Below are 15760 nucleotides of genomic sequence, written 5' to 3'. Positions count from 1 at the left end.
CAGCCCTAGTACCACCCCAAATGCTGGTGCGGCTATCAGATCGAAACAGACTGTCTCAGAATGCCCATTATCAAATGTCATCAGCAGAAGTTCCCGGTCTGTCGAACAATTGACCCAGAGGATAGCTCCGTGCCGTCAATGGCCCTCATGGGTTCAGGTTGTTTCTTCAACACACACGGAACCATCAACTTCTCGGCCAAACCGATGTCTATTTTACCTGACACTAGTCATATAAATAACATATATTGATAAACATTAAATATCAAACAAAAATAATTATCTCTATTATGTAAAGATAAACATCATGATCATGAATAGTCAAACCACCGAACAATATATTACAAATGACCCTATATGAATGTGTAACTACAATTGTTGCACTCTAGTGAATTCAGCATGCAACAGGAAAAAAGAGAGAAAGACAAAGATAATGCTTGTTAGCCCATTCTCTAGACATTGGTTTAATTGCTGGCTACCAACGCGTTTCGGCTGTGCCTTCGTCAGGGTTTGTTCTTTTACCAGTGGTTACTTTCTTTGGCCTCAGCAAATAAGGAAGAAAGCTTTTGATGGCTACTGGTTCAGCAAACACTAGCTGGTTAAGTAATAGCAGTACGAGTCGAGAGACAATTAACTCTTCTGGCAACCCAGAGACACGGTCTAGAAGAAATTTGAAAAAAACATTTTTTTCATCTTCGGTCTTCACAGTTAAATCCTTTAAAAAATAGATAACTTCAAGGAAATCGCTCCTGAAAAATTCATTGGACAGTAAATTCGACAAAGGTGGCCGACATGCTGGATCTGGATTTAGGAGAGTGCTGTTCAATGTGCACCGAAACCTTGACACGAGATCTGTTGTGGCTTTGTGAGTCACGTGCGACAGCAAACCTTCGACCATTTTCCCGAAGGAGTAAGCATCTCGAGCGTGGCCATGTGCCTCTATGAGAATGCCAAACTCTGCAAACTCTGGTGCCGCTTCATTGAGCTTAGAGACCATTTCCTTCCCTCCAAGCTTCCAATGACCATCCTCGATGACAAAGATGGATGATAAACAGACGTTGTTGTGTGCTGAGTTTCCCGTTTCATGGAGGAACACAAGGGCCTGCAGGATGTTATAGATCCCTGCACAGAACTCATCAGACGAGAGGCTGTCCAATACCATTGCTAAGGGTTGAACTCGCTCTGTGACTAAGTGAATCCCATCCTCCTCAACTGTGCAGGACAGGAAGCGCAGCAGACAAGGGTGCTGCAGGGTTTTTAGGTGCTGTGCTGCCTTGTGAACCTTGTTCTGATTGTCGGGCTGGTAGATGAATAAGCAAAGCAAGCTGTCACCGTGAAATGGTGCGGGACTCTTTGAACCGCCCCTTGTACATCATATGGATTACAACAATTGCTCTCAAGGACAGAAGGCCTCTCACACCCCCTTCCCACGAAAGCCACAGCCTTATTCACTGGTAACCGGGACGGTTTCACTGGACACTCTCGAGCGAAGTGTCCACCCCTCCCACAATACAAACACAACTGCAACAATCGCCTCCGCTCCTTTTCCTCCTTGGATAAGTGACCCCGCACCCCACCCAGTGGCATAGGTTCAGGTTCTGTCTTCACACCCCCCCTTTCCGGTGTTTCTCTCTTGGTTACAGTTGTCCTCGGGGGTTGAAACCTGGTCTTTTCCCCCTTCCTCTCACTCATTCGATGGTTGAGTTTTACAACCAAATCGATAAACTCAACACAATCTTCGGAGGGTCTACAGCCTGTGAGCCTATGTCTTTTAAGTCCTCACACAAGCCCAGATAAAATGAAGATGTTCTTTTTGCCATGGGGCATTGTGTCTCTGCTACTAAGTGGTTAAAGGTAGCCACATAAGCCAGAAGGTCCTGCTTACCCTGCCGTAGCTTTAGAAATTCAGCATCGCTTGCATGCATAAACGTGTGCTTAGCAAACAGACTATGCATCTGGAGCTTGTAGGCCGGAAAACTACTTAACACAGCGTCATTATTTTCGACTAAGGGGACCGCCCAACCAGCAGCAGTACCCGAAAGATATGAAATCACAAACGCTACCTCAGTAGTGTTGTCGGGAAAAGTAGCTGGTCGACACATAAAGTGCAAATGGCACTGGTTCATAAAGATGGCATATCTGCTTCTTCCCCGGAAAATCTCTCGGGAGCTGCTAGAGGCACCGGCACAGGAGTGTTTACAGTAACAGACAAAGGAGAAGGAGACCCACTCTGCCCCCCACTCCTCTCATATTTAAATGTAGCTGGCTGAATCACGGGGGTCTTAGCCTTTACCGACGGATCCCTCCCTCTTCTCTTGGTGTTTTCCTTCACCTCACTCAGTGTCACCCATAACTCATGATTCTCCTGACAAAGGGATTGGACTTCACCCTGCATAAGTGCTAAGGCCTGCGTGAGTTCCTGCATCGTAGATGCCCCTTCCGCTGCCTCCTCAACCATTCTTCACTCGGGCGGTGTATCAATTCATGGGCTTGGTTTTCTGTTCCGATGCCGACCAGCCAAACACCGTAGGAGTGAAGAACGTCCCAATCCCCTACCCTGGCCATGACCCCCAACACCCACTAATAAACCGGGTGGTGGAGAACACGACACCGGGAGAAGGTGGGTAAACAAAACAAGGGAACCCAAGGTCTTGGGGAACACAGCTCGTCTCCTCCAGCTTCTCGGCAGCTAACTGCTTGACCCAGACGAGACCGCTATAAAAGAAAAAGGGGGATAAGGTTAGACAAACCCCACTAATAATACCAGTGCCAGGTACACACACGAACCACCGACCTCCCTGCTTACCCGAGTTAACAAACGGGAGTGGCTTGATACGAAACAGGAATAACTCCACTGCAATCGTATTGGTTCTTTCTTGTGTAACCCCAGACCAACCACGCCCCCTCGGGAAACACCGAGAATGTCAAAGAGGGTGGAATTCACAATGAAAAGACAAAAAGGGACAGGGGAAAACAGGCGTCATGGGAATTTGAAAGACACCCAAAAAACCCCTGGACTTTAAAAGAACACGAAGGTAGCGCAAAAAAAAAACGTTGCTCAGCTCCTTCGTGAAACCACCCAAAAGACACACAACAAGATGGTTTGTGGGGGTAAATAACGGGACGCCAGAACTCATATGAAACGCAGCCGCGAATCCCAAAACGTCACCAAAATACCAAAACAGGTCCCCAGTAAGGGTTCAGTAATGCCCAAAGGTATAAGAAACAAGGTGAAAAGGGAAAACAGGGGAATCAAAATCCAGCCCTTGGAAGGACCGCTGGAATAGAGCTCAATGAAAAGGGAACAAGGTGGAACCACAGGAACAGGAAACACACGGCAAGGGACCATTAAAGAAACCAAGCACCTGTTTCCTGTAGGCAGGCCCTTTTAAAGCGAGCCCGAGGGAGCGTCCATAAAGTCGCATATGCACTTGGCACCTCAAGCTAAAGCCAATGACCGGGAAACTAGACAGAAGGCACCGCCCCCCCTGAACCCCAACACTGAACTCGAACAGCAAAGGACAATATCCGACCATTGGAATCCTTTGTCCTGTGTAGGTGACTGGCCTCACTTCTACGGGCTGCAGCTTCTTCTGTATTGCTTCCAGGAATTCTTCTTCCCATACCTTTCTCTGGACTATCGTGATGGGAGATCCTAAGTCCACCACTATGTCAATCATTACCCCCTCCGATGTTCATCTTCAACACGGGTTTGCTGGAGGCTTTGCAGTCTACGTCCAGTACTTGCGCGTCTATGTAGAGCATTTCTTCGCCTTCCTCTTCTTCTCCTTGCTCTTCCTCTTCCTCCACACCGCCCTGGTCAATGTACTTTACTGCTGCCCCTCTGGGCTTCCGCCTGCAGACTCTTTCGTAGTATCCAAATGTCCCGCAGTATGCGCATTTAGCCTTGAACGCTGGGCATATTTTGTCGTTTCCTTCATGCGAGGAGCTGCCACACCGATAGAGCTTGTTTTCTTTTCCTAGTTCGCTTTCTGTGCAGCTCCTGTACTTTGCTGCTTATTCCTCGTAAACTGACTTCTGGGCGGGCCCATTTATTTTGGTTTTTCTCCTTTATTGCTCACCATCACTCTGCATACTGTTTGTTTGCTGCTCTTGTCCTTTCTGGCCACTTCCGCGCATCTCTTGGACAATTCTGCCTTCTTCACCAATGCCCATACTTCCTTGATTCAGAAAAGGGGGTGGTGATGGACAGAGTATCTGAATTAAACAGAACACTCATACCCAGTCAATAGATCAGGGCTTGATCCATCACCGTTTTTTAGCTCACTGCACCATCATAGCTCAGAACCTGGCTACATGCAAATTAGTCTGTCCCTGGCCCAGTGCATCATGGGAACAGGGCAGACCAAACTACCAAGCCAATTCTTATACTGGGAAGGAAACAAGCTTCCGGGGACCGGTTTCTGGCATTACAGCCGTCTTCGGCCCAGCTTGCTTGAATCCTGATGGTGCAATGAGCAAGGGACTCACATCTGAGTATACCCTTCCACGCTTATGGTGGACAAAACGATTCAGAAAAGGGGGTGGTGATGGACAGAGTATCTGAATTAAACAGAACACTCATACCCAGTCAACAGATCAGGGCTTGATCCATCACCGTTTTTTAGCTCACTGCACCATCCCAGCTCAGAACCTGGCTACATGCAAATTAGTCTGTCCCTGGCCCAGTGCATCATGGGAACAGGGCAGACCAAACTACCAAGCCAATTCTTATACTGGGAAGGAAACAAGCTTCCGGGGACCGGTTTCTGGCATTATAGCCGTCTTCGGCCCGGCTTGCTTGAATCCTGATGGTGCAATGAGCAAGGGACTCACATCTGAGTATACCCTTCCACGCTTATGGTGGACAAAACGATTCAGAAAAGGGGGTGGTGATGGACAGAGTATCTGAATTAAACAGAACACTCATACCCAGTCAACAGATCAGGGCTTGATCCATCACCGTTTTTTAGCTCACTGCACCATCCCAGCTCAGAACCTGGCCACATGCAAATTAGTCTGTCCCTGGCCCAGTGCATCATGGGAACAGGGCAGACCAAACTAGGAAGCCAATTCTTATACTGGGAAGGAAACAAGCTTCCGGGAACCGGTTTCTGGCATTACAGCCGTCTTCGGCCCAGCTTGCTTGAATCCTGATGGTGCAATGAGCAAGGGACTCACATCTGAGTATACCCTTCCACGCTTATGGTGGACAAAACGATTCAGAAAAGGGGGTGGTGATGGACTGAGTATCTGAATTAAACAGAACACTCATACCCAGTCAATGTATCAGGGCTTGATCCATCACCGTTTTTTAGCTCACTGCACCATCCCAGCTCAGAACCTGGCTACATGCAAATTAGTCTGTCCCTGGCGCAGTGCATCATGGGAACAGGGCAGGCCAAACTACCAAGCCAATTCTTATACTGGGAAGGAAACAAGCTTCCGGGGACCGGTTTCTGGCATTACAGCCGTCTTCGGCCCGGCTTGCTTGAATCCTGATGGTGCAATGAGCAAGGGACTCACATCTGAGTATACCCTTCCACGCTTATGGTGGACAAAACGATTCAGAAAAGGGGGTGGTGATGGACAGAGTATCTGAATTAAACAGAACACTCATACCCAGTCAACAGATCAGGGCCTACGTCGGCTGAAATGCCAGAAACCGGTCCCCAGAAGCTTGTCTCCTTTCTGCTGAAGAATTGGCTTGGTAGTTTAGTCTGCTCTGTTTCCATGATGCACTGGGCCAGGGATAGACTGATTTGCATATAGCCAGGTTCTGAGCTGGGATGGTGCAGTGAGCTAAATAACGGTGATAGATCAAGCCCTGATCTTTGGACTGGATAAGAGTGGTCTGCTTAATTCAGACACTCTGTTCATCACCACCCCCTTTTCTGAATCGTTTTTGGCCACTATAGGTGTGGCAGGGTATACTTAGACATGAGTCCCTTGCTCAATGCACCACCAGGATTCAAGCAAGCCGGGCCGACGACGGCTGAAATGCCAGAAACCGGTCCCCGGAAGCTTGTCTCCTTTCTGGTGAAGAATTGGCTTGGTAGTTTAGTCTGCCCTGTTCCCATGATGCACTGGGCCAGGGACAGGCTGATTTACATAGAGCCAGGTTCTGAGCTGGGATGGTGCAGTGAGCTAAATAACGGTGATGGATCAATCCCTGATCTTTGGACTGGGTAAGAGTGGTCTGCTTAATTCAGACACTCTGTTCATCACCACCCCCTTTTCTGAATCGTTTTTGGCCATTATAGGTGTGGCAGGTTATACTCAGACATGAGTCCCTTGCTCACTGCACCATCAGGATTCAAGCAAGCCGGGCCGACGTCTGCTGAAATGCCAGAAACCGGTCCCCGGAAGCTTGTCTCCTTTCTGGTGAAGAATTGGCTTGGTAGTTTAGTCTGCCCTGTTCCCATGATGCACTGGGCCAGGGACAGACTGATTTGCATATAGCCAGGTTCTGAGCTGGGATGGTGCAGTGAGCTAAATAACGGTGATGGATCAAGCCCTGATCTTTGGACTGGGTAAGAGTGGTCTGCTTAATTCAGACACTCTGTTCATCACCACCCCCTTTTCTGAATCGTTTTTGGCCACTATAGGTGTGGCAGGGTATACTCAGACATGAGTCCCTTGCTCACTGCACCATCAGGATTCAAGCAAGCCGGGCTGACGACGGCTGAAATGCCAGAAACCGGTCCCCGGAAGCTTGTCTCCTTTCTGGTGAAGAATTGGCTTGGTAATTTAGTCTGCCCTGTTCCCATGATGCACTGGGCCAGGGACAGACTGATTTGCATATAGCCAGGTTCTGAGCTGGGATGGTGTAGTGAGCTAAATAACGGTGATGGATCAAGCCCTGATCTTTGGACTGGGTAAGAGTGGTCTGCTTAATTCAGACATTCTGTTCATCACCACCCCCTTTTCTGAATCGTTTTTGGCCACTATAGGTGTGGCAGGGTATACTCAGACATGAGTCCCTTGCTCACTGCACCATCAGGATTCAAGCAAGCTGGGCCGACCACGGCTGAAATGCCAGAAACCGGTCCCCGGAAGCTTGTCTTCTTTCTGGTGAAGAATTGGCTTGGTAGTTTAGTCTGCCCTGTTCCCATGATGCACTGGGCCAGGGACAGACTGATTTGCATATAGCCAGGTTCTGAGCTGGGATGGTGCAGTGAGCTAAATAACGGTGATGGATCAAGCCCTGATCTTTGGACTGGGTAAGAGTGGTCTGCTTAATTCAGACACTCTGTTCATCACCACCCCCTTTTCTGAATCTTCCTTGAGCGGCGCGTCTCCATTAACCCACAGCTTCTCCTGCACTGCGGTGTTTGAGGTATGCATTATGATTTGATCCCTGACCAAATTGTCGTGTAGGGTTCCGACCCTGCATGTCAACGCTAGTTTCTGGAGTGCCGCTACATATTCATCTATGGTCTCGCCACTCTCTTGCTTTCTTTGGAAGAAATTGCATCGGTCTATGGCCACGCACACCACTGGCCGATAGTGAGCATCTATGTCCTCGATGGCGTGCTGAAAGACATCGGTGTCCATCGCCTGTCTGGTCGCCTTTACCATGTTGTCCTACACTCTAATGCCTTCCGGCCCTAAATTATGCAGCAGAATCTTTTTCTTTCTTTCACTGGAGTATGTCGCTTCACTTTCCTCCTCTAATGCCGACAGATCATTTTGGAAGTACCTCTTCCAATCCTCCCAGGGCATTGTGGGTTCACCTCTCTTTGGTAAGAATGGCACCAACGCGCTCCGTGAGGTGGAGGGTGTCGCCATTCTTCCGCTGTCCCTCTGGGGCTCGTGGGCTAGTCCGCTGTTGCCAGGTGGGCTACCTGGGGCGGGTCTCTCCTCACCGGCTCTGCTAGGGCTCGAGCTGTCTCCCTCACTTCCTGACACCCCTCGGGAGTCCAGGATTGCCTCCTGTTCCTCTCTCTGCCTTCCCCTGAGCTTTTTGCTCTCTCCGTGGGGCCTTGATCTTCGCCACTTTGTTCCCTTCCTTCGTCGGCTCCTTGTGGCGGCTCACTCACCCTGTGCGTGGTCCAGGGCTAAGAACTGCTCATAGGTTACGTATGGCGTCTTGTAAGCACCTTATATGCGTGTGCCTGGAGCTTTGCGTCTCCCTCGCTGTCTGGGGCCACCTGGGTCTTTGCCTCTTTGTGCTTGCTGCCTTCCCCATGACAATTTAGGCTTTGCGCCGTTGCGATATGACGCCCTTCTTGCCTGCTGGGTTCGCCTCTGCACTTGCCCCCTTCGTACCTCGCCTCCTGTCTGTTGCCGTTTTTTTTTTCTCTCGGCTCTTGTCCGCTCTTCCTTGTAGCGCACAGCCTGCTCTGCCCCTCTCCCAGGCTGCAGGTAACAGTGCACTCACCTGCGGTGTCTCTGCGTGTCCTCGCTGCCGCGCTCTGGTAACTGGCTTGCACCTTCACTCCTCCAAGTGCGCGTGTGGTTCGTCGTTTTTTTTTTGTTTTTTTTTGGATCAGCTAGGTTTTGTTAGGAATCCCGCCTCGTTGCCATTATAGCAGCCAGCCGCTACTAAATAATTACTCTGGAGCCAGTTAGGATCTTAAGAATAAGCTTTATTCTGGAGCGCCGGAGAAATGCTCAGCCGCCCTGAACTCCGGCCTCACACTGTCATGGTCGCCCTTCCGGTTCCAGTCTTTCTGTACCGCACAACCACTAGACCGTCACCACAAGTACACACCCTGCGCGGGGCGGGGGAGGGTCGATGCCAGATTCTGGTCGTTTTTTTTTTTTTCCTATAGGGCACCCGTGCACCCGCAGCCGGCCTTCACTATTTCCAGGCCCCCCCAGGGGATCACCGGTGCCGCTCCGCTCTTGGCTCGCGCCCACACCAGCCGCCTTCCGCACTTCTCACCCTGCCGCCACAGCTAGCCTGCATTCACACGCTGCGCAGCAGCGGGGGTGTTGCTGCTGTTGGAGTCTTTCCACTCCGTTCGGGGCCAAGCATGTTTTCCCTCACGGGGCCGGGAGTGTGTACCGGCTCTCTCTCGTCCCTTATGTGCCGCAGGCTTCCCTTACAGTCGGCTGGGCACTTTCCGACGCAGGCAGGCTCCGCTTCCAGCAGGGGCTCGTATTGTGGTCGCGGGTGGGCTCCGCTTTACTGTACACATGTGAAGGGCCTTTGATAGACTTTCCCTTTTCCTCTCCCCGCCCGCGGCGCTTCTCTGCATACGCGGGGCGGGTGACAGGGGATGCTTCAGGCAGGCCACAGGTGGGCTCCGCATGTTGTGCAGTATTGTGGATTTACTTTCGGCCACCGCGGGTGAGCTCCGCTTTCATTGTTCTCCCGCCGCCGCAGCTTCACACTATACACGCTGCGCGGCGGGGGCTGGGGACGCTCTTAGCAGGCCGCGGGTGGGCTCCGCTGGACTTGAAATTGCCTCTGGGGCACTTTGCGCATTCATGGGCTCACCTCATGCCCGGCGAGACTCCTCATCCACGAGGGTGGGCTCCGCGTTGGTTGTATCGTTTGTGGGGCATCCGGTCCTGGCTCGGTGGCGGCCTATGCGGGTAGGCTCTGCACGGCTCTCACTTCAGCCCCAGGCAGGGGGCAGCTCACGATGGGCTCACGAGGTGCAGGGTCGGCTCCCGGTCACCTCCTCTGTCGTGTCGGCCCGGGGCTTAGCTCACGCCCCGCGGGCCGCTCGGCGCATTGCGCCGTGTTGCAGGGGGTGCCCTCTAGGCAGGCAGCTCTCTCCCCCTTTTTTCCAGATGCTTGGCAGTGGCACGCACGGGCGTCACTACTGACCTCGTCGCCATTGTAAGGATGGGGCCCTAGGCCCGCATGATGTAAATAACTGCGACACAGGACACCAGTTGGGGATGGTAATTCTGGCCTCGAGCACGTGCGCTCGGCCTCTTTTATTAACAGAGTCACCTGACCCAGTGACGTCTGTGGTGGGTGGGTGTTCAGTGTAGGGTTACACTTAGGAACAACTAGACTGTGTCCTGGCAGGACACTACACCGCCTACGATCGCCGCTCCACAGCTCTCACTGGCTGCTCGTCCCCACCAAGTACTACCTGCAAGGGGAGGTAGGCCCCTGCCTTTCCTTGATCACCAGTAGTGCTACAGACAGACACATTCATTTTTGTTAGGAATAGGGAGATCAGTGATTTGCCCAGAATCACAGGATGTTGAGCGCCCCTGCCGAGACTGGAACCCAGTTTCCCATTTACATTCATCTGCTTCTTTATTTTTGCTCAAAGCACTACATTAATCAGACTTTGGGTGCACATGAATTTACCACGTTTTTGGGGAAGTCAGATTGCTTGGACGAGGATGGGTGTTAGGAGATTGTTTAGAATATAAACTTATATGGCCTGATGTTTTATTTTTGTATTAGATGCTATATTTCGCAACTTCTTCTGACAAATAAATAGTTTTACAGATTGTTAAAAGTGCTACTTACTGCTGCATTTTTTCGCCAGGCTCGAAATTAATCACATTTTGCTCGCATCTGACTTCAACAATACGTTGTGAGAAAAGAACATTTTGTACAGAGTTGTTGGTGTTTTAGGTCATTAAATGTGCGCTTCTTGATTGTGTTTTAAGCACTAAGTTCATTTTATTACATTTAATTTTAACACTGCTTTGGGGAATCTCCATATTTTTCAGAGGGGGTGGGTGGGTGCTGAATGGTATTCAGTGTGCGACACATAACATCACCTGCTTCTGGATTCTGACTAAGGTGCTACACTTGTGACTCCTTTTCTCTCACTTTTTTTTAACATGGCTCTAAGGGAACAAGGGGGGGGGGGGTGCAAGAAATAGAGCGGAAATAAAACAGGAAGGGGAGATACAAAATGAGATAGGTGAATAAGGAAAAGGCATTTAGTCAATTGGGAAAAGGCACTCAAACCCAAACCAGATTTCGATAGGAAAAGATACTTTTCCAATGTTTTGGAAATGGAATTTCATGAGAAAAAAAAGTCGCAGTTTCGTACATTCCTTGGTTAGAGGCCTTGTTCTAGAAGTGAATGGGTATTGTTAAAAAATAAAGTTTAAAAAATTTAAAAAAAAACGCTCTGTACCAGATCGTTGTAAAGAAAAAGTAGGAACTCCATCCTGCACCCTTAAAAGTAGGGATTATATGTTTGAGTTATATGCATATGCATTTTCACAGCAATAAAACTCCAGTTGCTCAGCCATGCTTGTGGCGCTGTGATTTGCAAATCTTAACTCTTAGCAGTAAAAAGAGCAGTGGCAAAGGGAACAAAGGAGGAGAAAACAGGATCTCGCACTTGCTAAAATACCATACTTGTCTAAGTAATAGATATGGCTAGTAATTGTAGAATTTTGTCATGTAACGTGAATGGCATGCTTAACAAACAGAAATATGGTGTGCTTATTAGATGGTTCGCCTCCTTCACGCCCTAAGTTATTTTTCTTCAAGAAACACACCTTAAGTCTAACTCACCCAAGCTCTATCTACCAAGAACTTTCTCTGATGCTTTTTTTGTGTCCGCTGGGTTAGCAATGAGAAGTGTAGCTATTTACTTTTCTAGAAATGTATCCTGGGAATTTGAACAGGTTCGCAGGGATCCCCAGGGAAGATGGGTATGGGTAGTGGCGAAAGTAAATGGGAGGATTTTGAATTTTGTGAAATATTACGGGCCGATTATGGAAGATGCTTCTGGGCTGGCTAAAATCAACGAGCTGCTAAGGGGAGTCCCTGGACAGATCATTATTGGAGCGGACTTCAATTATATCCAGGATCTAAAAAAAAGATACCTTCAATAAAAATAAAAAACAATTGAAACCGAATAACAAAAAAATCTTAGAAGTTATAATACACGAATATCAGCTGATAGACCCATGGTGAAATGCCAACCCGGTCACAAATAGTTATACATGCCACTCTCGCCAGCACCAGACGGCATCTCTTATTGTTTTTTTTTTTAATTCCAGATCATTGGATATCTTAAAGGCAGACATCGGGCTAATTCTTTCTCTGACCACTCATATATCAAGCTCAACCTAAAAATTGGCGAGGAGAAAATGGAGTGATCCAGGTGGCAGATGGATCGTCTCCTCCTTCAGGATCAACAATGGGTCGAGAGCCTAAGGGAATGGATTCTTGAATATTTCAGGCTAAATGAGGGGGCGGCTGAACCCTTCGCAGTATGGGGGGGTTCAAGGCTGCTGTTCAAGGACAAATTATCTCCTTTTCGGACGCTCAGTAGAAAGTACAACTGGCTAAAATAGCTGAACTCCAGCAGGCCGTGGAAAGGGCTCAAGATCTGCGCAACATATCTCAACGACATCTCCTTGAAGATGCCAAAAAGGTATTGAGGTAATTCTTCTTATTAGAAGTAATTAGTAGCTCTCGAACTTACTAACAATGGGTAAACAAGGAAAGCCAAATGGTGGGTAAATTGTTAGCTGGCTCCACAAAAACTAGACAAGAAGCGACCCTATTTTCAAAGGTGGTGGATCCCAAGACTGGATTTGTAGTGCCAAAAAGTGATGAGATCGCTCAGGCCTTTATGGAACATTAACAACAGCTGTATGGAACAGAATACCCAGTTGGGCAAGATACTATACAGAATTATTTTGACAGTGTAGATCTCCTGAAACTGTCTGATCCCCTCGTAGAACAGCTAAAAATCGACATTTCTAATACAGAAATTCTGGAAGCCTTGAAATCAATTGCTGGAGCCATAGCTTGTGGCGAAGATGGGCTCCCTATTGAATTTTATGAGGTATTTGCCATGAATGGACTCCACCCCTGACTAAGCTCCTTAATTATATCAAATATGGATGTGTGGTGCCCTCGCCGTTTAAAGAAGCAATCGATCAAAAAGATGTTAATTCCTATAGACCCATCAGTCTCCCTAATGCTGATTATAAGATCCTAATGAAGATCTGGGAGCAGAGTTTTATACCAGTTGCACAGGAAATAATCCATAAGGGTCAGTCCGGGTTCACAGCAGGGATCTATGCCATCTAATACTGAACTTTTAATACAGGCTCTTGACTATTGTACACTTACTTAACCCCAGCCTGTATCATGATGGTCGACGCAGAAAAGGCATTCGACCTGGTAAATTGGAATACCCTCTTTTTTTCCTTGGCAGGTTTGGCATCACTCCCCAGGTTATTTTAATTCTCTGAAACATCCATCTGGGGACTCAGGCTCAGGTGGTAATTAATGCAATTCATGTGGGTACAGTAAAAATAAACCGGGTGACAAGACAAGGGTGTCCGCTTTCCCCTTGACTGTTCACGTTTTTTTATTGAACCTTTATCCATCCGACTGCAAGAAAATGTTGCAATCAATGTTCCAATTCTCGGTATGTCCAAATTAAAGTTATTTGTGGACAATATGATTTTATATCTAAAACCCAATAGTCAGAACCTGGAACAGGTCTTAACAGAATTCTGTAAATTTGAATTAACTGGGGGATATAAACTAATTAAAACAAAACAGAAATTCTTGTACTGAATTCTGATACAAATTTTCTCCCAATCTTAAGTATCAAGCTGCTAAGCCTGACCCTATACGTTACTTGGGGAGCTATGTCTCTGATCAATATCAACAGCTATGTAAGTTGAATTATGTAGCAATGCAGGGTAAAATTAAGAAACTGCTGGACAACTGGTTGCTAGTACCCTTAACTTTGATAGGTCAAGTATCCCTGATCAAAATGTCCATACTTTCGTTACTTGTATTTCTCTTTATAAATACACCTATCAAAATTAACATTAAGCACTTTAAGGAGCTAGAAACTATGTTTAGAGAGTTTGTTTTGGGGGGGGGGGGGAGATATCAAGGGTTAAGCTTTCTTTACTACAATTAGATATTAACCAGGGTGGATTGGCCTTACCTCATGTTCGCTCATATTATGAAGCGGCCTTTTTAGATGTAACATCTCGTCTATTGGTTTCTAATGGTTTAAATGACAATTATTTTGTGGATAAAATGGTGCAGGAAGCGGGTTCCCAGATTCCAACATTTTTAAAAACCTCTAAACTCCCTAAAAGGACAAGATATAAGACGTTGAAGGATTACTTCATCAGACTTTCATCCTTTTTAAGAGGGCTGATTCGTCCGGGCTCCACTATTTGAAATTAGGAGAATGCAAGCCACTTGACCTCCAAATCCCATCTAGATATCTGAGAAATTGGAAGGACTGTGTGTTTGAAGAGTTAAGACATTTCCAATTAGTCCAATTAGTTTCCCGCCTACGCCACAGTAAACAAAGGGCCTAAGGCAACTTCCCATGGATATGGTTTTGAATTTTCTCAACACTGTTTACTGGTGACGCAGGACGCAAACAACAGTACCTCTTTCTGTGGTGATTGCCGTCAGACACCAGGACCCTGTTCAATTGCTCTGGCTGCCCGTCCGTGAGAAGCAGCCCATCCCCCTTCCCCTCGTAAGGCCCGCCCGCAAGCCCTGTAAGACGGTGAGCCGGTGGTAGGAGCCGGGGGGAGAGCTTAGGCCGGAGCCAGAGCCGGAACCGGAGCAAAACTGCGGGACTGAATCCCAGTGAGATGGTGAGCCGGGGGCAGAGCTCAGGCCAGAGCGTATCAGCGTATCAGCGGGACCAGCGGGACCTGTGGGGGAGGACGTGGCGTGATATTCAGCCACCCGTAGAAGAGGAATTTTAACCTCCCCGGGCTAAGAGCGCAATGGTTTTGTAGCCGAGGCTGAGACTGAGCACCTTCAGCATTTGTCCTACACGGCAACATTGCGAGCGCTTCACCGCAGCTCCACACAGCTCCCCACTGTGCCACAATTTGTTTTGTACGGCGAAGATTGAGAGCCGTGTTTGATTTGTTTGTTTGTTTGTTTCAGCAGAGGGGTAGCGGTGTCTCAGAGAGCCGCGAGTGCCCCCTAGAGTGGCTGGAGCCGTGACCTTACACCCATAGCGTTCATCTACGGTGGAGAGCCAGGGGAGAGACAAGAGTGACTCACAGCCTCCTCCCGAGTCTCCCACAGTACAGGAGGCACAGTACAGGAGGTGCCGCAAAATCATTTCACGGCAGTAAGGGGAAGCAGCGGCGTCAGCTGAGGGAAGAGCCGCAGTGGAGATAAGAACATCACAGGGGACATAGAAGTCCCGAGGAGCAACGGCAGCACAGTCACAGACAAGGCAAGGCAAGGCAGTGAGTGTGGGCTGCGACAAGGAGAGCTTTGCCACCTTGATCCCCCTGTGGTGTTCTGAGGGTGCCAAACACGCGAGGGGTACGAAGTACTTACACTTTTATGAGAAGAGGTAGTGGCTTGGTATAGTCCCTTCATCATTGTGAGCGGTGTGTACAGTGCGAACTGGTGGCATTATCACAGCAAGCACTCAACCTTAGTGCCGCTGTGTAGACAAGGGAGCAGCACCTGGTCTAGCTGCCATTCAATTGAATTCTATTTTGCCTTAAATTTTGCCCTAAACTTCGCCCAAATTTTGTCATCAATCTGCAAAGTCTACTGCGGTTACCATAGCCCACTGTCCCAGTTGCCAGGCGGGGGTCGACGTGTGGCTCAGATTGGGTCACTGTTGAATCGCCCAGGCCTCGGGCAGAGTGGTATGTGAATTCCCGCGGGATATCTGTGGAGTACCGAGGAGTATTTGTGGTGGAGTTATCTTGCCTAAACTCACCTAAGACTGATTTTTACACTCACTCATACGTATTGTCATCCCCTTCCAACTTTGTTTTACCTACAGCTGGGGGGACTATAAGTTTAAGTTGTGTCAAATTGCATACGCAATGGTAATGTCTGTTA

General features: G+C 48.4%; 1 protein-coding gene across 1 annotated transcript; it reads right to left on the bottom strand.

The window, feature by feature from the left end:
* Window positions 1–472: 472 nt before the first annotated feature.
* Window positions 473–13867, bottom strand: LOC147728668 (protein-associating with the carboxyl-terminal domain of ezrin-like). The gene is made up of 2 exons (XM_086963837.1): window positions 13863–13867; window positions 473–1361 (listed from the first exon to the last, which is right to left on the bottom strand). The coding sequence occupies exons 1-2, from the start codon at window positions 13865–13867 to the stop codon at window positions 473–475; spliced, it is 894 nt and encodes a 297-aa protein (XP_086819963.1).
* Between the last annotated feature and the right edge of the window lie 1893 nt (window positions 13868–15760).

The sequence above is a fragment of the Lissotriton vulgaris genome, chromosome 3_1 (genome assembly GCF_964263255.1).
Source record: "Lissotriton vulgaris chromosome 3_1, aLisVul1.2, whole genome shotgun sequence".
Taxonomy (NCBI): Eukaryota; Metazoa; Chordata; class Amphibia; order Caudata; family Salamandridae; genus Lissotriton; species Lissotriton vulgaris.
This window is presented reverse-complemented; position numbering and strand designations above follow the sequence as displayed.